The sequence below is a fragment of the Tympanuchus pallidicinctus genome, unplaced genomic scaffold, assembly GCF_026119805.1.
Source record: "Tympanuchus pallidicinctus isolate F22 unplaced genomic scaffold, pur_lepc_1.0 scaffold9, whole genome shotgun sequence".
NCBI classification, from domain to species: Eukaryota; Metazoa; Chordata; class Aves; order Galliformes; family Phasianidae; genus Tympanuchus; species Tympanuchus pallidicinctus.
The window spans coordinates 13588431-13613386 of record NW_026294813.1 but is presented as its reverse complement, the minus strand read 5'-3'; the positions used below and the strand labels follow the sequence as shown (position 1 = coordinate 13613386).

General features: G+C 39.1%; 1 protein-coding gene across 1 annotated transcript in view; it reads right to left on the bottom strand.

The window, feature by feature from the left end:
• Nucleotides 1–851: 851 nt before the first annotated feature.
• The window catches only part of ADAMTS12 (ADAM metallopeptidase with thrombospondin type 1 motif 12), a 171349-nt gene continuing 147244 nt past the window's right edge, over nucleotides 852–24956 (bottom strand). The window contains exons 18-23 of the mRNA XM_052670556.1: nucleotides 23401–23611; nucleotides 19613–20752; nucleotides 12070–12222; nucleotides 10533–10706; nucleotides 5659–5812; nucleotides 852–3623 (exon numbers count right to left, since the gene is read on the bottom strand). Coding sequence (XP_052526516.1) covers nucleotides 3391–3623; nucleotides 5659–5812; nucleotides 10533–10706; nucleotides 12070–12222; nucleotides 19613–20752; nucleotides 23401–23611 — 2065 coding nt within the window. The 3' untranslated portion in view covers nucleotides 852–3390. The remainder of the gene's footprint in view (nucleotides 3624–5658; nucleotides 5813–10532; nucleotides 10707–12069; nucleotides 12223–19612; nucleotides 20753–23400; nucleotides 23612–24956) is intronic.

The window sequence follows — 24956 nt, the reverse complement described above, 5'->3', positions numbered from 1 at the left end:
TGATGTCATATGGTATGGAATATCCCTTTGGCCAGTTGAAGTCAGATGTCCTGATTCTGTCCTCTCCCAGCTCCTTGGGCCCTTTGCTATGAATGGCCTTGGTACACTGCTTGGCAGCAACTGTAAACATTGGTGTATTATCAACATTGTTCCTCCCAGAACCAAAACTTAGCAGCATACCAGACACTATGCAGCAAACAATTCCATCCCAGCTGCCTTTAGATTAGGCATCTGATGGCAGCCTTGGTATTTAACAACTTGTCATTTCTCCCACGTTTTCCTCCCCAAAACCAGACATTCCTGCTTATAACAGTGGTTGCCCACTTTGAATGTGGAGCAGCTACTGCTCATCCTCATGGCTCTCATTGCTACCTCCACTACACCTGTGGAACAGACCACTGTAATACCGCTATGCTAACATGTCTCAGGCCTTGATTCTGTGGGCATTCAGGAGATATCTGCATTTGTCCATTACGAGAAAGGAAGGAGGCACAAATAAGCTACATTAGCAAATCTTGAGTACTGAAAGAATACAGAGGTGGGAGTGGAATGAACATACAATAACAATGAGTAAACAATTGCTAATGAAAACAAATACTTCCCACAACAGGCATGCCTACATCCATCTGCTACCAAGGAGCTAAAGTGCATCTGCTTGGTCTGAGGCAGTAAGATGCCATCTATTTCATAGGAAATAAGCACCGTGGCCTGCTACATTTTCCCTCTTGATTTTAATGATCTTTTTCATGTTGGAATATCAAATATCAAAATACATGAATGATGAGGATGCATCTAGAATGATTAGACAAAAATCACAGGGACTGGAAACAAAACACCAGGGACAACAGATGTAAGAGATGCCATTTATTGAAGCTTGAAACAAGTAATCATAGCCTGCTTTTTAAACCTTGAAATGTTAGAGCAAGCAGTGAATGTGCCAAATACAGACCTTTCCTGAGCAACCTGCTGAAGCTGATGTGTCTCAGGCTAATATGATAATATAATGATATTATGCCTCAGCTCTCGATACTCCATTCAGTTTTAAGAATAGCGACCATCTGGGTTAGGATCATAAATCCACATTTACTTAAAAAGAGATATGTCATAAGAAATTAATTTTTCTAAATGAATGAGAGAGGACTAAATGCTGTTAGCATAAAGGAGATATTAAGCTGATGAGTGCAATGTAAAATACAGCAATGGGCGCTGCTCTACTAAAATAGTTCGTGTTATTATCACAGTCTTTTCCCTACAGTTTTAAGTTGAACAACAGTGACAACTGTGCTATCCCAGGTAGAATGATTATTTCCATTAATGTTCATGATATGACTTACTTTCATTCGTTTCAAATGAAGTAACAACTCCCTGAATAAAACTATGAAGACAGACTTGTTTTTTGTCCACACTGGCTATAAGGAGCACTGAAAAACCCAACTGAACCCCAAGGCATCCTTCCTCCCACCTGCACCATCTTCACGCAGCCAGCTCCCTTCTCATTAGCCCCCATGACTGGTGGTCCCTCTGCTGACCTCCAGTATGCATTCCTCGTGACCGTCAGTCAGTTTTGTTTGGCCATCAGACAACTGCCTCCACACTCCACATACTTCAGTATTTTTATGTCCTGTGCAACATGAACCAACCTGATTTCTATTGTTCAGTGGGCCAATTCAGGACCTCAGAAGGACACAAGCACCTGTAATACTGAAAAAACAATATGCCTGGCATTGGCCAGCAATACCATGGATATGTATTGTTTAAGAGTGCGTGCCCGTAGGCCTGCACACACATGCACCTCTGTAAGTCATCCCCCACGTCTATTGTACTAGCACCATGTTTTTAACAGTGGATTTTAAGTTTTATCAGCACCTATAACTGGGGTTACATTGCCATCGCAGAGATTAGTAAATCTAATCTTACCATGCTGCGTATCCTAAACTCCCAGATACTTCAAGTGAAAAAGTGAACCCTTATCCGAAGGCCACAAACCCACAAAAAAGGGCAATTAGGCTTATGGTCTTCTGTATTAAGTTAATACAACAAAGCCAGGCCCAAGTGTTTTGATTAACTTCCATACAGGTTTGTGTAGAAATAGGACTATTAGCTAGTCATAGCTCTGTAAGCTCAGTGACACTTCAGTTCATGGCTGAGTATTTCACTCTGCATTGTATAAGATAAGACATTTCCCTGTATTACAATCTCAAATCGTCAAAGGTAGTTAGGGAATAAATCTGAGATATTCAGAAGAGTATGAAGACTCAAGGTGTCCAACTTCTACTGAATTTCAAGCTAAATGCTAGGCTCTGTCTACTTCTGTTGAAAATGCCCAGATATGCTTTGAAGAGTCCAGTCTGGCCTCCCTAGCAGTTGTTCTGCCATTTCCTTCAGTAGCAAAGAACTATTTGGCTAGTGCTGTCTTAATGGCTGATGTCCAGAATCCTGCTATGCACATACTCTGGCTCTCAGGTTCCTAATCCTAGGTGTTACCTTTTGCTATGATTACTGATAGGGGGGAAAATATTTTCTGTGAGTAACAATAATGTGGATGTGATTTTATGTTCTTCAAGGAGCTATTGAGTTAAACAGTACCGCTATCTCAGATAAATAATTCACACTGATACTCAGTACATTCATATGGGAGATGCAAAAAGCTTTGCTTTCATAGAAGAAAGGAATGTTGCTTAAAACACATTTGGGAACTTAAAATTCCAATTTTGATGGGTTGTTATAGGTTACAACAAGACATTTGCAGTAGGAGAAAACTGGTCAGGACAGGCTGTTTCTGAGGTATCCTTTAGATGTTCAGTCAAGGAATAAGTGAACAATTTTTCTTTTCAAAAATAACAATTTTTTTTTTGCTGTACGGCCTGCACATCAATAATAACAAAACTCTGCTTTTAATTTTTTAAGAACTGAAGTGTGCAAATGATTGAGAGGAACACTGCCACTTCACCTCATTTGTTTAAAGTGAAAAAGAATATAAAAGTGAGTGAGAACACGGGGATCTGGCCCACAGCGCAAGTCTGTGTTGGCTGTCCCATCATCCTTCACTGGGCTCACGAGTTAGGTGGCGCTGCTGTTTCAAGCTGGTTTTGGAAAAAAGATGGAAGACAGCAAGCAAAACATTAATTAAAAAGAATTATTCCAAGCTTGTCTATAGCCTCTATGCATGCCTAAGTACTAACTGATGGCACATTGCAAATTATGTTACAAATCTTGGACTTCTACAGATAAGAAATTGAAGCAGTAAATTAGGACTGGTAACCCTAAGGAATGTGTTTTCCTAGCTGTGATCACAGATTTTCATTTATGTTGGACGGTTCAGAAAAACACACAAAGACACATAAAACTTGTAAACAGAAGCCCTATTAAAATTAACTAGCTAAAAAGCAGCTAGTGCTGAGCAGCTTGGCTGTTGTTTTCTTGGTTCTGAGGTGACTTTCTTCTAGATTTAGCATAATGTTGTTTGATGCCTCGCTGATCCCAGTATTTTGCTTTGTTACGAATTCGGGGATGGTTACATGTGGAGCAGCACTGCAATTGTATTGAAGGCACCAAGCACTTGCCAATGCTTCTCAGCCTCTGGCAGAAGTGAATTGACAGTTGATCTTTGCTGCAGGGGAGGCCTACGGTACAGAAAAAGAGAATAATAATCTGTATTTTGCTGACAAATCATCTGCATGTCAAGAATCTTACAATGCCTTATGACAGCTTTCTCCTCCTTCGTATTACTGGTTAACCTGAGTCTTCTGAAAGTCTAGGATATCCAAATGGAAAGGTCATAGCAAATTTCACATGGCCTTCTGCCTTGGAAAATGAAGTGCTTTTTAAGTATTGGTCAATGGGGTTTCACTTTGCAGCAGACAAAGTTGGTTTATAGTTTTCACTTTATCATTTCTGCTTTTTAGAACTGTCAGAAAGATTCAGTAACAATGATTTACATGCTTGGTACACATTTTGGTCCTCCACATTTTTTAAAGAGTATATTTAAGACAGGCCAAAGAGCTGCAGCGTGCTACAGAGCAATGCAGGGCAGGCAGAAAGAGCATAAACAAGGCACAAGCAACTACAGATTCAGCTTGGCTCTATTTTCTGCAGCACTAAAATAAGCCAGAGACTGCTAACATCTGTAATATGGTGCTGACAGCTCTTCTTTAATAAACTGAGACATATCAGATTTGGTTAGGAATTAGAAAATCTGAGAAGCAATAGCTGAAGAAAGGTCAAGGTCTGCAAAAGCAGAAAGGTGGTGGATTAGCTGAATGCAGAATTTTTTCAACAAACTCCTCAGTACCACAACTGAAAAAAAACAATGACACTAGTAAAAGGGGGCTTACAACAGTCACGATGACTTTCCACAACAGACTGCAAACTTCTGGAACTCGCTGCCAGAAGAGGTGGTAGGAACAGAGAGTATCAGAGTTTCAAAAAGGGAGTTTCACAGAAGAAGTTACATAAATTTAAACGAAAAGAATCAGGATAGTGCGCTTTTATTTGTCCTCCTATATCAGTTGGGAATGCTGGAGGTAAAGCCAGGAAATAAGCCACAGAGAAGCACTCAGCAAATGTAGTTTCCCTAAGTGGGACCTCCTAATGTCATTCCGGGAGACAAAATATGGTGCTGTATGCACCACTGGCCTGCCCACTAGGATATTTCCTATGCTTCGTTGGCCTGTTTACAGAAGTAACTATTAACTAATCTGCAAGGGTACTATTTATCTGAGTCTGTCTTTTCAAATATGAGAGGGATAAGAGATAAGCAGACCAATTCAACCCTAGGGCAAAACGTGCTCAAGATCTTTGAACAGCAGGGGGAATCATATATCACCCTCAGTTGCATGCCACATCTGCATTACCCTCAGGAGCCAATCTCTTGTCTCTTCATCAGACTGCACCCTCACTAAAGACTTTCTAAGAGGGAAGAATCTTCCTCAAAAAGATCTATGAAGGCTATTCCAGCAGGCATCTGAGCTGCTGCTGTGCTCACCCTTAGGATACCTGTTGGACACTGCAGTACACAGACTATGGAGCTCCAGGTTTTTCTACACTTTGTATTTGTCATAAACATGGATAAAGATTCTTGTTTGTGTTTTCTTTCCCCTTCTGCTACAGTTTTTCTTTTTCTGGACAATAATTATCTGAAGGAGTTTTGCTCTCTCTGTCTCTTCACTTTGAAGATACACACATGTCCCACTCTCTGGGACACTGAATTCAAAGCAGAGTCTGTGTTCACTGCTAGTCAGATTTTTCTTACGGTGTCTTTCTCACTTTGCTTGCTTGTACTCCTTGTTTAGAATTTGCAGAGCCTATAAGGTTGTCTATCTTAAGAAACAGCATCTGTTTGTACTCATGGCACTTCCTTCTACAGGCCTTGAAAGCAGCCGGTGAACTACGTAAAACCCACCAATGCAGGCAGACCCATTCATTTAGCTGCGGCACTGTAATCATGGATGCATGCTCAGAAAGCCCCATCACAGCAACACAAGGCAAGGACCGGAGAATACAGCATGATTGTGGCAACGGTGTAGCTGAGTAGTAACTAACCTATAATTAGTGTACATGTAGCATTCACAGCAAGCTCACAGACTCCCGGCTTTTCCAACACCTCAGAACAAACACAGAGCTACTGGGAAGCTGTCTGCTGCCAGCACATTATCATACCTGCACTTTTTCTGCACGCTTGCTGATTGCACTGCTGATGCTCTGATGGCTTGGGCTTATCCACACACATGCTGTCATCTTCTGTTTCATCGGTTTCTATATTCCTGCACTTCACAGTTCTTTGCTGAATGCCTCCTCCACAGGAAACAGTGCACTGAAAAAAAAAGTCATTTTAACACTATAAAGTATTTCTAAGTGGGAGTTGTGTAATATATCAACATGTGAGCTGTAGTGAAATGGAAAGCTAAAAAAACATATGATTCAGAAATAAGGACAATAAATACTTTGTGTACTAAATTCTCTACCTAGACACCTATCAATATGGCTAGATTTGTCAGTATACAATGGAGAGAGAAACAGAACAAATTCAACACCTAGGAATGTACAACCAGGGTGACAGGAATACTTTCTGCACAGGAGGATGGTCCGAAATGGAAATACTATAAAGACAGTAGTAATCCAAATTAGTATTGCAAACTGACAATTTTGTTAATCTGTGAAAAATACAATTCGTGTATTTTTCATGAGTTGTTTTAAACATGAATAATCCACATCAAGTATAACGCTAGGTCTAGAAATGACCAAGCTTAAGATTTCAGAAAAGCTCAATGAGAAGCTTTTTTCTTTGGTGACACTTACATTGTGGTTACCCTTAATTTCTAACAACAAAACAACTACCACCTGCTTGTTCTGGTGACACTGCTGCTCTGAAAATTTACTTAATTCTTCATATACCCCAGAGCTTATGAGAATTCCAATGAATGTTTAATTCTGGCCCTCTTCAGATAAGCAGTGGCCAGCAAGGTAAACAGTTCAATGGATGTAGCTAGTGCCAGCTAATGAAGTGCAAGAGGTGAAGACAGGCTTGTTAATTTTGCTGCAAATCACCCTATTTGTAATGTACACCTCTGTGCGTAAGACACAATATTACTGGTGTGAAACACACAGAAAGAGATCTTGGTTACTCATGTAGCAAATTTAGATTCATGTTTTTTAAGTAAATTATAGTACATGGAATTAATGGAGCTGTAAAATTTTGGTATTCAGTTGCTTATTTTATGCATTTCCCAACTTTTTCACTTCCCTGTTTATCAGAGTTGAAGCCACTACATCACACTGTTAACCCATATGAAGGCTTTCTGTCAAAAATAACCCTCAAGAATTTTTCAGTGTTAAATGATTCTCCAATATTTTCTTATTTGTGGTTTCTGGTTTTTGATGTTGTTTCACTGCTCTCTTCTGCTGACAGGAATGCTTCTAATGTATGAACATGTTTATTAAGGAAACTGAAATATTTATTAGATGTACCAGTTTGTTTATATATGTATCTATATATATATATATACATACATATATTTAAAACCATTTATTCCAGATACATGAAAGTTCTCCAAACAAATATACCATCATCATCAATTAGATTTCCAGAATCCAAAATAGGAGGCAACGTATCAAAATTTAAAATCTCTGCTTGTGTAGACAGTTGCGATATGCCATAAAGTTTCCTTCGGAATATCGTTCCCAGCTCACCCTTGCTTCCAGTTTCCAAACACGAAAACCTTAAAGTAAGTGGGAAGGCTCTGAAAGCACAGACAGATCAAACAGTCTAGCTGTACTTGGAAGGATTCAGCTAGGCTTGCATCAAAGACAATTCAGGTTTTCCTTGCCTCTAAAAAGACAGCAAACGCTGAAGCTACAACAGGCCGCCTTTTATCTACATTGTGTGTACTCAGAGCTTCTTTGTATCCACCAGGTGAAAGGATTTTCTCTTGGGTTTCATATCAATTGTTCTGAATTGTAGTGTATCAAGACAAAGCTTGCTTGTTATGACATAACAAGCGATGGAAATTTGCCAAATTGAGGAGAAACTGCTGAAGGTTGGCCATAGGCCACTGTGAAGAAGTTTAAGAGGAAATAAAGAGGATGAAGTAGGTGGTTGTACAGACCACACAGACCTGAAGGGACATTAGCATATATTAATGAATTCTTAGAAAATTATGAATATATATGCTGTGTTCAAGAAATGCTGCAAATGTATGTCTTAATGTTTAAATGTAGAATGTGAATTCTAAGAGCATGCATTTGATTTGCATGGTATAGATATCATGAATAAAGAAATGCCTGTTTTCTTGACACATAGCTGGTCATTCTCTTGAAATTTTACCTCTTCATTAAGCACAACCATGTTTTGTTAATCAGTGTCTTTCAGTAAAAATATCAAATGAGCAAGGGAAGAGTATTAATGGTAAGTCATTCTTCTTGAGAGAACTAAGAACAAACAATCCTAAAACATGAATCACTTGAAGGAACCGAGGTAGGCTGGATCTGGAAAGTTTGGTTCTATTCTAAAGAGATCTCCCATTGTAAGCCCATTTGTCCAGTTTTACAACAATTTCTCCTACAAAGACAGCAGAGAAAACTGGGGCTCTTCAGCCTTGGGAAGGCTGCAAGGTGATCTGGTAGCCTTTCAGTTATCTAAAGGAGAGCTTCTTTAGCAGGGCCTGTGGTGACAGGACATGAGGAAGTAGCTTCAATCTTAAAGAGGGTAGATTTAGTTTAGATATAAAGAAACAGTCTGTTGCAGTGAGGCTGGTGAGGCACTGGAAGATGTCCTGGTGTGATCGATACCCCATCTCTAGATGCTCTCAAGGTGAGGCTGGATAAGTCCCTGGACAAACTGATCCAACTGTGGTGTCCCTATTCATTGCAGGGGAGTTGGACTAGATGGCCTTCAGAGGAACCCACCAATTCTAAAGATTCTAAGATTCTATGAGAATTTATTCTTTCTACTGGTACCAACACTCAAACACAAGCAGGTAATTACTTGTTTGTCTGATCTCTGTCCTCTTTTTCACCTTAACTGTGGTCAAATCTTTAAATAACATCAACAGTTTAAATATGACCAAATTTCACAGAATTACAGAATCAGAAGGCTTGGATATCATCTAGGGTGGATATCACCTCCCTCTGCTAAAGCAGGCTCCCTATGGTACATTGCACAGGAAAGCATCCAGTCAGGTCTTGAATTGAATACCTTCACAGGAGACTCCACAGCGTCCACGGGCAGTCTTCTCAGTGCACTGTCAAAAAGTTCTTCCTCATGTTTGTATGGAACTCCCTGTGTTCCAGTTTGTGCTCTTTGCCCTTTGTCCAACCCGTGAACACAAATACAACAAAGAAGAAACTGAATCCTACCAAACCCCATGTCTGGTTAATCCACTGAGTACAAGATTGCCTGTTACATGATGCAATGGAATTGGGTCTTTTTGTCCAGTCACAATTGCCTCCTTTTGGGCAGCAGATGTGTCATTTTTGCTGGCCACCACCACATGACCTTGAACACTATCAAAAGAGGTGCACAAACTCGTGAGGAGAGAGATAGGAAGGAATAAGAACCCTGAAAAAGGCCACAAAGACAGCAGTGTTCTTCAGTTAGAAATGTGGATCCATAGGTAACAAGAAGCAAATCACTAACTCATTTGATTTGGAAAGGTGCAGAGGCTAGGTTGCATGCCACATCCTACAACTCAGTTATGAAGAGAAGATTTGCACAGAGAAATTTATTTCATTGTATGTTCTGAAATAGACAGGGAACGAGCCATGATTGGTCCAAAACACTTGGGAGAAAACTGTTCCTGACACGTATTAATGGAAATAATATAAGACAGAAGTGGCAACACAGAATTGCTCACGTAACACCACCAGCAACAGCAATTTCTGCAAGTCATGTGCCTGTAAGATTAAACTGCAATATTTATAGAAGATAGTACATCTTCATGAGATGCAACACCTCATTTTTATGAGGCAGTTAGGGACATTAAAATTCACTCAGTGCAAACAATATATTAGGTACAGAATGGCAATAAAAAGTGTCATGCAAAGACAAGTTTTTCAAGCATTTTTGTGTCCCTTTCCCATTGTTACTTCTCAACTGATTTTTATTCTTTTCACTAGGTCTGCAACAGAGCCTCCTTGAAATACATAGAAGATCTGTGGCCTGTTGTGGAATAAGGTGACAGGTATATTTTGAATAGTGCACTGTTGCTCTCCTACAAGGAACTGTATCTTTGTGGATAGAGGATTGGAGCTGGCATCCAGGAAATTCTACTCAGTATCCTCAACATGAAGACATCTGCCAGGATTGAACAAGTGTTTTTATAAAATATTTTAAGAAGTAATCATTTGGCTACTATTACTATTAAGCCATTGTTAACTGCAAAACTCAGGATGAGGTCTCCCACTCAATGCAAGTGGGATTTGTAAGGAAGCAAAATTTGAAAGCACCAAGTCCATACCAGCAAAAATACAGCACATGGCACTTTCTCTAGAGCTGCTTTTAGCCGAGCAAACAGTCAGATATAACAAGACTACATGCTTTAGCTGGTACAAATATGTGTCCAGCTGCCTATTAAAATTTGTTGGTACAGATTTATATTACAAAGTGGCTTCAAAATCTGATTTTACTCTTGTTTTACCTCAGCCTCTGTTCCCACAAAATTCCAGTCCCAAAAAGTGTAAAGGCAAACTCAACAAAGACCATAACATTAAAATAGCAGCAAAAGGGAAACATTTGAATGAATCCCATTTAGTGATCCAGCAGGATAGCTAAAATAAATCCATTTAATCTTCCAGGCCATCTGCTTCTTTGTTTCAGGGTACAGTAATTTACAGCTCTAGCTGTGTATCACACGCAATCCTAGGAATGATTCTGGGAAGTCTTAATAATGCCTGGGACGATTTTTCCTCTAACACACAAAAACATAGCAGAACCTCTAAGCAGTAACAGCTGTGTCACTCTTTGTGCAGAAGTTTACTTAGCACTGTAAATTGGCAGCTAATTGTTCATTGCCAAAGTTTCTATTGAAGACGAATACCTCATTCCAAGGTTCCACTCGCCACCGCAAGCAAGGCTCTGTATTGCAACTAGTAGTGAGTTGTGGTTTATATCCAAGTAATTGGCAATGAAAAGGCCTGAGAAGTTGCTTCTCACGACTGTCGATGCACTGAACATCTCGGGTCTTGAAGCCTCCATTACAGTAGGCAGAGCACTGTAAACAAAAGCAGAAAGGGACACTTCTTCAAAAGATGTCAGCAGATGTGCCCTTCCTGTTTCTCCAGAGATTGCTCCCAGGCCTCATGCAGCAGCACCAACTTCTGATCCCATGCAAAGTCTCTTCTGCTGCTAAGGAAGAAATAAATCTGCTACTCCAAGGATAGGAACAAATACACATTTAATTATTCTGTCTTAATCTAGAATTAAAGCCAGTTCTGCCTATGACACTGAATAGCCTCGGATCAGCTTTGATCTCTATGACCATGTTGCATTATAACAACTAATGCCGTTCTCTTTTATCTAAGTAATTATTTCTGAGTTCAACAAGGGAAGTGAACTCACTACTTCCCCTGGGAATTGAAGAGTAGGTGGAAGAGGAATTAATGTCCTTGTTCACAAAAGTTTCTGGTCCTCTGAATAGAAACAATAGACAGAAGTCACCATGCAAGAAATTGAGTACAAAGCCCCCAGAACATTTGCAAATTGCATTTGGTATTAAGCGCAGACTGTAAGATCTAGTTTGAAGCACTTTTCCTTTAGGGGAGGGGAAGAATTAGATAAGAGGAATGGAACACAGATTTACTACACCAACAGTGGAATGCAGCCATCTTATTCTGATAAGTTCCCTTAAGATAGGTGGAATAAGAAATGAGAAAAACAATTTTGACTGGCAGAAGCAAACAAACAAATAAAAAAAACCACTTTAATGTATGAAATTGTGGATATGTCTGTATAGTTCAACTGCTGAAAAGTAGGGATACTAACAACAGTTATCTGCTAAGAAAGGTCTTTTGTAGCGAACTATCCTCTTTATTCATGCTCTAAAACATTTGTTTCCCATATTTTATCATTAAATCTGATTTAAAGCCACTTTCTGTGACATAACTGTCACCTACCTGTTGCAAGAGCAACAACATTTATGAAGAAAAAGTGAAGGTGAAATACACCTTCCTTGAAGTAGGACCACATTATGTCTGTGCATCGCTTAAAATCAATTCTGAAGATTTAAGTGTGGTCATTTAAGGCCTTGCCTGGACTTTCTACACAGACACATATTTCACGTACAAATCACTTCTATGTCACCAAAATCAATAAAGTAACACAGATTTTTTAACCATAACCTTTTCTGCAGACCCTTCCCTGTACAAATCTGCCCTCTAGTCCAATGGCACCAACGCTGTCTGCAAATATGATAAAAAAGTTTGAGAGACCTATTTTTTTTTCCTATACTAAACCAGCATTATTTCAAACAAAATTTTGTAATTTTTTTCCTCTTTTGAGCCTTGAAAAGTAACCCACTGTTTGATGCTCCAGTTTTAAAAAATGTGAAGACAAGACATAAACATGAATGAAATTACCTTGCTCCAATTTCCTGTTTTCCAGCTAGCACATGGGCGGAGATAACATTTTCTGGCATGATCCGGCTTTTTTGTGTGCTGACAATGAGATACATTCTTGCTGCTGCATTCCACGTGTCTCCAGAAAGCCCCCATTCCACAAGTGGTAGAGCACTGGCCAAAGCGAGAGAAATGCCCAAGGGGCAAACTCAAGGTTAGTAAATCATTCTGGAAACAATTCACGTGCCTAAACTAATACATCCAGAGCAACTTTAGTTGACCTAATTTCAGATGTTTGTACAGGTGCTCAAAAGAAGGCTTCAAATTTACCCAAGCCTTACTTAAAATGTACCTAATTCTTATTTAAAAATACTTTGCATTTTTTATATTAAGAAAATACCGATTCTGGCTTATACTACTCACTGCTTTTCCCTGGCAATCTTCTGCTTTCTAACGCTTTATAAAGCTATAGCAGATGTTCTACTGTTTCCTTCTCTGACCTTTGGGGGCCTAAGGCAAATTATTATTGCTTCAAATCTCCATCACTTGTACTTCTCTAATCCTACTCAAATAAGATATTCAGTAAATTGAGTACATGATGCTGAAAATCTGAAATAAATTGCATGAGATTCTTGGGAAAACTGCACATGAAAAAGATTTTTAAGAATTCAGAGTGGCTATGTGCTTCCAAAAATCTGGGAGGGTTTCAGCACCCAAGATATGAGAACATCGATCATGACAGCCAGGCTCCAAAGACTGCATGCTCTTCATCAAGAAGTCTTTACATCCTGAAGCAGGAAGAGGTAAAAAGTAACTAGAAATCCTCATTCATCTTTTTCTCCCTTAAAGTGTGAGAGATAATGAACTATATGCACAGAGCCAAATTCAACATATGCCAATCAGCCTGTAGTTGGTAGAAGAAACACCACAGATAAGCTTGGATTAAGCCAGAAAAATAACAACTTCTATTGTTGTGGTTTACAGCAAATCTACTGGTCTATCCAAGGAGCAAAGAACTGCCAGAATACTGGTAGTTACTATGAGATTTATCATCTGCATTACAGTAACAGTAGAAAGAGAGCTTAGCAAGAGAGTAATATATTTAAGTATGGTGACACTGAAATATCAAGGCTTTAAAGAGAAGGTATAAAAAAAGCAGGCACGAAGTTCCAGTAAGGACAAATAAACAGAACAAAAATACAAAAGATGTCAGAATATTGAAATGAAAATGAATTGAAAGGAACAATAAGAAAAGGTTCCATCAAGTTGTATGGAAGAAATACAAACTCTTTTTCCCATGTGAAGTATAATAGCTGACATTCACAGCATTGTAAGAGATCCCTGGAGATGGCCTTAACCAAGCAGGACCACTTAAAGCTCATTGCCCAAGACCATAGCAGGATGGAAGAAGTTCAAAGGGGACAGGCTTCATTTAAAGTTAATTTTAACTAGAAGACATAGCTTGCATCAGAGTAGTAGGAGATTTCTAAAACATTTCAAAATACCAAATTGAAATGTGTTGAGTACCTCAAATTAATTTCATCTGCTCCATGAAACTGAATGCATTGACCTTCTCCTCTCAATATTCATTCAAATGTTCACAAATATTCTTTTAACTGTTGAGAATTATTTTTTAAAAATTGTGGAGGACTGAGAGTGCCCCAGAGGATTACAGAATGATCTTTTTCAAATTATCTTTGGGAAAGGAAAAAGACAGATCTGTGCACTGAAGAACAAATACCCTAACTTCATTTCACAAGATACAAGAGCAAGTATGAAACAATCAAAACCAAAATGGCATAGAGTGGCAAAGATGATAAAGTAATAATGCAGTCAACATGGAGCTATCAAGAAAAATTGGGGTATCTGGTTTAATGGTAAAAGAGCTAGTTGACATGATACATTTTTTTATATGATTGTTCTTTTAGCAAATGATGGAAATATGATTTAAGTGACATTATTACAAGACTGGTGCACAGCTAACTGAAAAACTGTAATAAAGTGGTCCACAATGATTTTAAGTCAAAATGAAAAGACATTTCAAATATGGCCTTGTAATGCTCTGTCCAGAGCCCAGCTCTTTTCAGAATTTTCATTAACTAACTGAATAATTATGATAGCATGCACTCATAAAATGTGCAGACAACACTTGGTTGGGAGAGTTGGCAGGAACATGGAAAGACCGAATCTGAGTTAAAAAACATTGTGCTGAGCTAAAAAACTGTAATGAAACAGTAAATTGAAATTCAAAAGTTGTTAGTGTGTAACTGAGAACATCAGCTGAGAAGAGAAATATTGCATTGAGAAATCCAAGGCTTACAATGGCCAACAAATGGAATGAATTGAAGTGAAAACAAAACAAAGCGAATTTGATCTTAATGTTCACAGAGAGAGTCATATAACATTGTAATAATTATTTCATTTCATTTGCCAGGTGTCAGCTGGGGCCATAATGAACACCACTGTTGAAGATATATATGGTGAAACTAAAGCAAGTTGAGAGAAAATAAAATCACCATATGCTTACAAAATGGAAGAAAATTGCAAAAAGAACTGGATGGACTTGAATAGGAAACAGACATCCAAGCCATTGTTGAAAAGGCAATGACCTACCATGGCCACTGCATATTAAAAATAATCTTCATTTTCAATACAGAAAATTTAAGTAAAATGTAAAGAAAATCATTCTTACAGGGGCAATGAATAGTCACTGATAATCAGTGATCACTGGATCTCTCCTTTAAACACCTGTTTGGAATACTTTGGGCTTCGTAGCACAGCCCTTGCACTGACACTCTCTTACAAAGTCCTCCACCCAAGCAGACTTAAATGTAGGTCTTTGGGCATGTGCAGGACGAAATGCTTCACTTGTACTGCCTGAATATAGGAAGCTCAAGCCATTCCCACCTTGCCATAGGAAGGCAAAGGAGAAGTTCCAGACTGACATCACAGAGTACATGTCCTACAACCAGAAGTCTGTTACACAACACAAGGCTTTGCTGCCACTCAGCAACCCAGACAGACTTAGAATTAAGTAGAGAGAAAACTGATGAGATTCAGGAAGAGCAAACATAGGATCCTGCACCTGGGGAGGAGTAACTGCACGAACCTGTTCAGATTAGGGGCTGACCTGCTGGCATGGAGCTCTGCAGATCAGGACCTGGATGTCCTGGAAATAACAGGTTGGCCATGAGCCAGCAGTGTGCCCTTGTGGCCAAAAAGGCCAATGGTATCCTGGAGTGCATTAAAAGGAGCGCAGCCAGCAGGTCAAGAGAGGTGATCTTCCTCCTCTACTCTGCCCTGGTGAGGTCACATCTGGAGTACTGTATTCAGGTTTGGGCACCTAGTTCAAGAAAGACAGGGAACTGCTGGAGAGAGTCCAACAGAGGCCACAGAAATGATGAGGAGTCTGGAACATCTTCTTTCTGAAGAAAGGCTGAGAGACCTGGTGCTGTTCATAGTGGAGAAGGTTGAGAAGGGATCTCACAAATCTAAAGTGAGGGAGTGAAGTATATGGACCAAGCTCTTTTCAGTAGCTCCCAGCAACAGGAGGCAGAAGGCATGAACTGGAACACAAACCTCTTTATTGGGAAGGTGACAGAGCATAGGAACAGGCTGCCCTGAGAGGTTGTAGAGTATCCTTCCCTGGAGACATGCAATACCGTCCTGGATTCTTTTCTGTGCAATGTACTCTGAGGAACTTGCTTTAGCAGGATTTGAACTAGATTATCTCCAGAAGTTCCTTCCAACCTCTGCCATTCTGATGTTCTGTGAATCGCCAACCTGACAGAGGAAGAGACTGATCCACAGGCTGCATCACACAGAGGGCATCAACAGGATCTTCCTGGTCTACCTGGGCTATAACTCCACTGCTATGGACACACTGACTCATCTCTTGCTGATCTTTTTAGCCATGTGTTTCTCTATGAATTTGCAACATTTCAGGTAGGCCAGAGAGCAAACAGACCTTTTAAGAACCTCTTCCATCATCAATGAGACATAGTGGAGGAACATGGGAGAAGACAGAGTTACACAGTTTTTGCCTCTGTTTTTACCAACAAGTCCCCTGCCATACTACCCAAGCCACAGAATCCAAAGGCAAGGATTCGGAGAATGAAGAACTACCCACTGTAAAAGAAGACAAGCTGTGAGACCATCTAAGGCATACATGTCCAACCCACTAGTTTCATGTTTTTGCTATTTTTTTTTCTATATTTCAATTTTTTTTTAAGATGTTGTGTTACTTATATACATTAACTGAACCATATATTTTATATGCAAACCAGAAAATCCCTCTTCAATTAACACAACCAGGCAAGACAAAAAGAACCCATAAGAAACCCAAGTGTGCACAAGTCCATGGGAATTCCCGATGAGATGCATCTGAGAGTCCTGAGGGAACCAGCAGATTAAGTTACCAAGCCACTATGCATCACAGTTGAGTGAAGATCCCACTGACTGGAAAAGGGGTAATATTAGCACTTATTATTAAAAACAGAAAAAGGAAGAACTGAAAAATGACAGGTCACTCAGTTTCATGTCTGCTTCTGGCAAGATCATGGAACAGAACCTCCAAGGAACTATGCTAAAGCACACAGAAAACAGAGAGCGGAACAGACAACAAAGCTTCACTAAGGATAAATTCTGACAAAACTGGTGGTCTTTTGAGATATGGTGACAGCATTGGTAGATGGGGGAAGAATCCACCTATCTGGACTTAGGACAAGCATTTGACACTGTCCTGCAAAACACCCTTGGCTGGGGAGACATTTGGAGAGACACTGATTTGAAAGATGGAACACTTGGTAGATAAGGAACTGGTTGGAAGGTTGCACTCAATGAGTTGCAGCAACAGCTCAGGGCGGAGACCAGTGAAGAGGGGACAGAACAGGCATTGCCATTATTTTATGTCTTTGTTAGTTGCGTGGACAATGGAGTTGGATGCAGCACCAAGTGTAGCCATGCAGAGGGACCTGAACAGGCATAAGAGATGGGCCCATGTAAACCTCATGAAATTCAACCATGCCAAGTGCATGGTCCTGCGCTCAGGTCAGAGTAATCTCAAAAAAGAATATAAACCAGGCAATTAGTGGATTGAGAGCAGTTCTGTAGAGAAAAACATAGGGGTATCAGTGGATGGAAAGCTGAATATGAGCTGTTAGTGTATCCTGACAATCCAGAAACCCAACTGTATCCTAGAATGCATCAAAAGAATTGTGACCAAGTGAGGGAGATGACTGTTCCCTCTCCATGTGGATTCTCATGAGACACCACTCTACAAGGCTCCATCTGGAGTATTGTATCCAGGCCTGGGGTCCATCAGCACAGGAGCTCTTGGAGCAGGACCAGAGGAGGGCAATATGGATAATTAAAGGGCTGGAGAACCTCTCCTGTGAAGAGAGGCTGAGAGAGGTGGGGCTGAAGAAAAAGACCTGGAGAACCATTATAGCAGCCTTCCATCATTGAAAAAAGGCCTACATGAAAGCTGGAAAGGGGCTATCAGGGAATGCAGTGATTAGAAACAGCCTAAACAAAACAAGACAAAACAACCAACCAAAGAAAAAGATTTAGCTTAGATAGAAAGTCCTCATTGTGAGTGTAGTGAGGTTCTGGAACAGGCTGCATAGAGAAGTTGTGCATATCTTATTCTTAGAAGTGTTCTAGATGGGGCTTTGTGCAGCTGGATTGAAATTTGATGGTTTTTAAAGTCCCTTCCAACTGAAACCATTCTATGATTCTATGCTCAGTTCAAGGAGGTTTCCAGTTCTGGATTAAAAATGTAAAATGTAAATAGACTTCAGCTATGGTTACCCCTTTATCAGTTCTGACCTCAGAGTAACTACAGTCCCAGAATATGGCAAAGTAACTGCACAGAAACTTGTATAAAGCATAGTGCTGGGCATTCGTAAAGGAAGGTATGAAAGATTGTGAACACTTTTGAGAAGCCATAAAAAACGTAACAGCTTATATTGCTCCTTCAGAGAAAATGTAACTTACTCAGGTATTATAACCCCTCAGTAGTGATCAGAAATATCCAGACTGGGAAGCTCAGTTCTCCAGCAGATCTGTTTTGCACACAGGAGGGTGACACTCACAAAGTTATTCTTTTAAAAGCTTTTGTACCTAAAAAGATAAGATCTGGGACAAGCTGACACCTTTCAGAACAAGTCTACAGGTCTGAACCTTTCAGTTGTGTTACACTTCAAAAGAGTTTCCAGTTTTCTGTGAACCGTATTTCTTTTTTTACTCAGAATGACAGAGCTTTCCTAAGTACTACAGGATGCTAAAACTTATTTCGCTTCAACCTCCTTTAAGCACAGCCACTAACGCAGATAAAAACTGATACTTTCTCCATTCAAGACATACTTAACACTGTAATTATCAGCTACTGTATCCAAAGGTACCGTAATGACCCAACCACAGGCCCAACAACTTTAACTTGAATGTGAACCAGACAAAGCACTTCCACTTTACTGCTGCTACAACCTAGCTCCAGTTTACAATTACCTAAACTTCAAAGAACAGTGCAACTTCTCTCCATGAACATACCGGTTTAAATATAGACGAACATTCTCATCTTAACTTTGTATATTCAAACTGGTTTTACCAGGCCAAATGCTGCTCTGAGTTAGAAGGTATTTGCTTAAAGGTGAATACAAATATTGATAGTGGTATGAGATTGGAACGCTCCACATAAATCTGTTAATAGTCAACTAAAGATATGTTTATTAATCATGATACATATGTGCTTTATTTAGAAACAAAGCTAGCTTAGTACATTATGAGGGCAATGTAGATAAGTTAGGAAATACAACTTAGATAGAAATAATATATATACGTTATAGTTACAATACAGTAGCACATGTAGAGCTAACTTGGATTATTTAATAGGTTTATAAATATCTGAGGTGTGGGGGCCATAGTGGCGAGGCCAGTCTCTTTTCAGTGGTGAGTAGAGACAGGACAAGGGGAAACGGCCGGAAACTGCAGCACAGGAAGTTCTGCACAAATGTGCGCAGGAACTTCTTTACAGTGAGGTGACGGAGCACTGGAACAGGCTGCCCAGGGAGGTGGTGGAGTCTCCTTCTCTGGAGATGTTCCAGACCTGCCTGGATGCCTACCTGTGCGACCTGCTGTAGGGAACCTGCTTTGGCAGGGGGTTGGACTCGATGATCTCTGGAGGTCCCTTCCAACCCCTACAATTCTGTCATTCTGTGATTCTGTAATTATTTCAAGCACATTTATTGGGTGTCTCTAGGATTCATCTTACAGCCTATCTTTTTCCTGTGCTCTCAAGCAGAGCTCTTGAGGTCTCAAGGCTGTTGTCAAACTAAATGTCATGTTCCTGGAAAAGCTGCACAGAGCTGTGCAGAATCCATACAGACAAATATGTTTCATTTAAGCATTCTAACATCACATATCCTAAGTTCTGTTATCCATTTTTTGTTATAAAAAGTTTTTAATTTGAATTTATGATACTCATGTCGGATAAAAATTTATTTCCCCAGCAGTGGTTCAGAGAACTGACACACTTTTCACTGTTTATGAACTAAAAGTAACATACCTCACTCCAGTTCCCTACTATCCAGTAGGCATCACCAGGCAAACTGTTGGGTATTGTTAGGAGGCTACTTTCTGTGACATTCATCACAATCCTCTCAGATGTTTCCATGTGGTTCTTCAGAGCATGCTTGTTTACTAACAATTGCGTGCTGGAGGTTACGATGTCAGGGAGCTTCATTTCTGTTCTGCTGTCAGCTTGTCCTCTCCATACTTTACCAAATGTGGTGGGCACTACTGTAACAGACGCTTCTTGGGTAGTTACTTCTCTGATGGGTACATCAACTTGCAGACTGATAGTGCTTGCTGTTGTCAATCCTTGTGCTGCTCTACTATCAGGAAGGGGCATAGAAGGTTCTTGGGGATGAGATAAGGGGAGGAGATGAGAAGTCACATCCCCATTTTGAAGGACGGGAGAGTTGTTATCTAGCATTGTGCTCCTGGTTCTGATTTCCAGATTGTGTTCTGTGCTATGAAGGAAATCAGTTGGTTTCTCACTGCCTTCTGTTGACCCATCAACATCATCAGATTCTTCAGTTAAGTAATCATAGCTGGAAGTTACTTCTGGACTATTTGTAAAAGAAGAGACAGGAATGTCCTCACTGTTTTGCAGCTCTTCCCCTACAGTAGAAACTGTCTCACTTTTAGAAACCTTTTCAGCATGCTTTATAATTTCAGTACTTAAGCTATTAGGAAAAGGCCATGAAGTAGTATTTTGATGAAAACTATTTTCAGTAGCAAAAACAGAATAATTGTGAATATCACTTGATCCAGCAAACTTATTTTGTAATGTTACATTGGTGGTTTCTTCTTTTTGTGGGATTTTATCTAAATCAGAGGATGTAGGGGAGGGAGTTACAGTTTCAGGCTTGGGAATTCTTGTTGTTGCATGGAACCTTGGGCTTGGAACAGGAATGGGTATTCTGCGAGGTGGGCTCCACTTGGGATTCATAGTTTTTCGGATTATGATCTTTCCTCTTCTAGGTACCTGTGGGGGTATCAGGAATCTTCTAGCAGAAGGACATTGCTGGAGACCACACAGGGCTTTAGAGTTTGGTCTTTTGGAACTATCACATGGCTCATGATTATTTTTGGCACAGGTGACACTGCGAGTCCTTATCCCACCACCACAAGTGACTGTGCACTGCAAAAGAAGAAGAATGAATGTAATTCATCATTCTGCTGCACATGTCAATAAAAACAAGTGTCAAATTGCAGCAGTTTAAGTAAAGAAGGATCTTTATCAATAGTGAAAAACTTTTTTTTCCCCTATGGAACAAGCGTCCCATTCTATGATTTTCTTCTATCATGGAGCATTTTTAAAGTTCTTGGAAGAGTAAATGTCAACTTCAGTAAATATCACTGATAAAAGACTACATGATAAAGACAAAATATGGAAGTAATATGTCAGAATCTGATTTCTGCAGTGAAACAATCACAAAAATTGTTTAGCCAATACCTGTACAATTGAAAGTATAAAAAATAGACTTGAAAGCTGTCATTAAAATATTATTAAAATACATATTCCTTACTACTGGCTGTTCACAATGCCAAAGACTTGTTTTGATGATAGCTCATAGATCCTTGTTAACCTTGCAAAATGGATCTTTCATTCAGTTTTAGTGCACTTGCTGCCAGGGTTGCAAGCATTTCCCTTCTAAATTATGGACTTCTAAGCCACGTGTCATTTATCTAAATGGGAGCACTCTCATATACAAAGGATGCTAGAAGTTAAGGATACCCAGTTTTTCCTCTGATGTTATGTCCTGTTATGATGTTATGTTAGGTACAACAATTTAGCGGGTGTTTGAAGATATAAGGCTGATTGACTTGTTTGCTGGAGATGTTACATATAACCCGGTGAAGGATGTCCCCTTAAGATCTGAGGGAACCCTACCAACTCATTTAGCTGGTTTAAAATAGATGCTCAACACAAACACTCCTATTGCTAGCACTTTAAAACCTTGAGACACACAATCCTTCTCAGGGTGCAGTGGAACACACATGACTTGATGTTCCTGGTGCTTCCCATGTTGCTAATGCCTCTAAAATAACATCAGGTCTGCAGCATTAGCACAGTAACCTCAGAGCAGGAAGGTTAATTAGTTATTCTGTCTGTCCTCCTCCTTGCATTTCTGGCAAAATAGTGTATTTACTGTACTTAGAACTATGCAAGTTTGTATCAACTGCAATTTCACCTCTGAAGTTTACTGACTTTGGTAGTAACGTGCTTTGCTTACTAAGAAAGACAGTAACTGCTGGCATTTGGTAGCAGCTTCCACAGAAATGCAACACAGCTTGTCAGACTATGCCATGTGGCTGACTTGGATTAGCATTTGTGAATTAGAAGGAATATCCAACCTCGCTAACATCTTGGGGAAAAATGATCTCCCCTAGAATTAGCTTTGAAAGCTTCTGCTTTAGATTACAGATGTAGTACAAAAGAGATTTCAGAATATCTGTAACACTTCATCTTCATTATCTGCCCAATTAGGTATTTTCATTTTTTAATGTATAGAATGGTCTTTTAACAACCAGATAAACTAGGAGAAAAAGGAAGTTTTCTCTTTCACATATTTATCACCTAAGGCTTTTTTTTCCATTTACTAATATCTGGACATTGCTACCATTTCTGGTGGAGAAAGTCTGACCTATGCTCTCACTCCAATTTATTGAGGTGAAGAAATTTATTTTTGTTAGAAACATGCAGATAAAAACCAATGACAAGTGAGCAACTGCTGTATTCAATAGAAGCATGATATTTTTGTAAGTAAATTGCCATTCTGTATAAGTAGGCCATATACTCACAAATGTATTTTTGTTCACAGGTAGTTAAAAAATGATGGCTACCCAATTTACAAAACAATCAACATTTAGTGATGATGGCTTGTGAGCAGTATAAATTGTATTAGTACTGTCCCAAAATTCAACCAGTTCATTATCTGTATCTACTATCAAGCTCATTTGTTAGTTCCTTAAAAAAAAAAAAGAAAAAAAAAGAAAAAAAGAAAAAAAAAAAGAAAAAAAAAAAAAGGAAATCAAATTAGGAAAAGGAAAAATTTTTTTAAAAGAATTCTTGAAAGTTTGCAAAAATACAGTGATTTTTAATTTTATGGACACCTAAAGGGGAAAAGATTTGTTGAGCATGTATTTTTTTTATTATCAGATAAACTTTAGCTCAGTGTATGTGACAATACTGCACGGTTGTGAGGTGAGTTATAAGCAAATTTCAATGTAACAGAACTGATTAGAGTAAAGCAATTTAAAAATTTTGCACGATTGAAAACCTACTTCTCCCCCCCACGAAGTGTCCTTGTGCATTTTTAGTTTTCATGGAGAAGCAGACTGCTCAATATCCCGTGGTCCCATAACTCTCATCAACTTCAATGGAAAGCTTAGGTGTGAAGCACCTGCAGATACCAACACTGTAATCTGAAGAATGCTAAGAAGCATGAGATCTCTCCATGGATTAATTACGAAAAAGCACGACAAATGAGTATTCCATATTAATAGTAACTTATATTGCAGAATAAGTTCCAGTATATTTAAACAATTTTACTATATCATTAATTTGATGACCTCACATTCTGCAGGTCATCAGCTGCCAGTGAATTAGCTGCACAGTATACTGAATTATCACAGCAAAAATGCTCATTGGTCTTTTTTTGTTAAGTATGATAGATCACTTCAGAAAAGTAAATTTTTTTAAAAATAAAAAAAAAGCTCAAGCACAAAAAAAATCAGAAAAAATAAAAAAGCAAACTTTTACTGTCACAGCTGACACAAACTTACCTCAGTCCAGTTGCTCACTGTCCAGTCGGATGGGCACAAGACATCTCTGTTGCATGACAAATGGGTCTTTGGTTTAAGCAGGTGCTGGCATTCTGTGACAGCCAATGCCTGCTCATCAGATCCCACTGTTTGGATGCAAAGTACAGTTCGCTTCTTCTGTCCTGTCGGGCCACATGTTGTTGAACATTTCTGCCATTCACCTGCCCACCATCTGACAAACAGAAATGTAAGAAACATTGCAACAATAACCCGTCACTAGTGTATTAAGGATAGCCTTTCACATCTAGATTTCAGTAACTGCTGGGCAGCTCAGCAATCTTCTTTATCTTAATATCTGCTTATTGTTACCTTAATACAGAAAGAATTAACTAATTAGAATTTGTACTTTGTTCCTCCAAAATGGAAAAATTAGCCCCTTATATTTGCCTCTCCTGATCACAGATGGTCTTCCAGAGCAAACTGTACAATCCTTCACTAAGTGAAAGATAAATGTTTTCTCTAGTGCAATGTTTTCCAAGTAATTTGGTTTAGTTTACCATAGGCAAGAAAATAGCTCCAAGCTGCAGTATAAGAAATCCAGCCATGTTGTGAACTCTTAAGTCAAAAAATGCTCCAAGGTACTATTGATTCTTGTTCCTGAGTTTTAAAGCAGGTCATGATGACAAAGCTTTACACACACAACAAAAAAAACCCACCAAACCAACCAAAGCAAAAAACACCAAAAAACATAATGTATGTACTTAGAAAATGACTTTCTGTCTAGAAAAAATTGTTTATGAATTATAACCAAGATTACAATTTTGCACTTTTTTTTTCCTTTTTAGCTAAATGAACTTTGAGCAAACTAATTCCATACTAATGAAAACATCGAAGTTCCACAGCAGGTTTATTAACTGTTTGTAGCATTCATCTGGCTCAGTCACAATTTCCAATCTCAATGCATTTCTGGCTTCTTTTGTTTTTCTCCCCTTCCTCCATAGTTTCCATTTTCCTTGATAAATTTATTCTTCAATTGCAAAATAAACAAACAAACAAACGTCACTGATTTGGAAGGCAATGATAAGCATAATCATTAAGAAAAAAAATATAAGGACTCAGAGCAATCAAGCTATGCACACAGTTCTCTTTTGCAATCTTCTAGTTTACTCTGGGGAGCCTACACCTTCCTTCTTCTCTTCAGTTATGAAAACATATTTCGTTTCCTTTTAAATTACACTGTAAGCCCTCTGAAGCACAGATTGATAGCCCACTGCCATAAACCTGTGTGAGCCCTCTGGATACTGCTATAATAAAAAGAGCACATTATTTATCCTAGTCTCTTGCCTTTTTTTAGAGTGCCTCTTTCTATTTTGGGCTTCTGCAAATAACCAAGGAAAAATAATCAGTTAAAAAGAAAAAAACAAGTACACCTCAGATGAATGTGGCAATAAAGAAGATAAAAATATGTTATTGTAACCTGAACCAAGTAATTTCAGGGCTGTTTTCATCTCTTGCATCTTCCTTCCAATTCTCTTTATCATCTTAGGTATCTTGTAAATAGTGCCTCCAAAAATGCA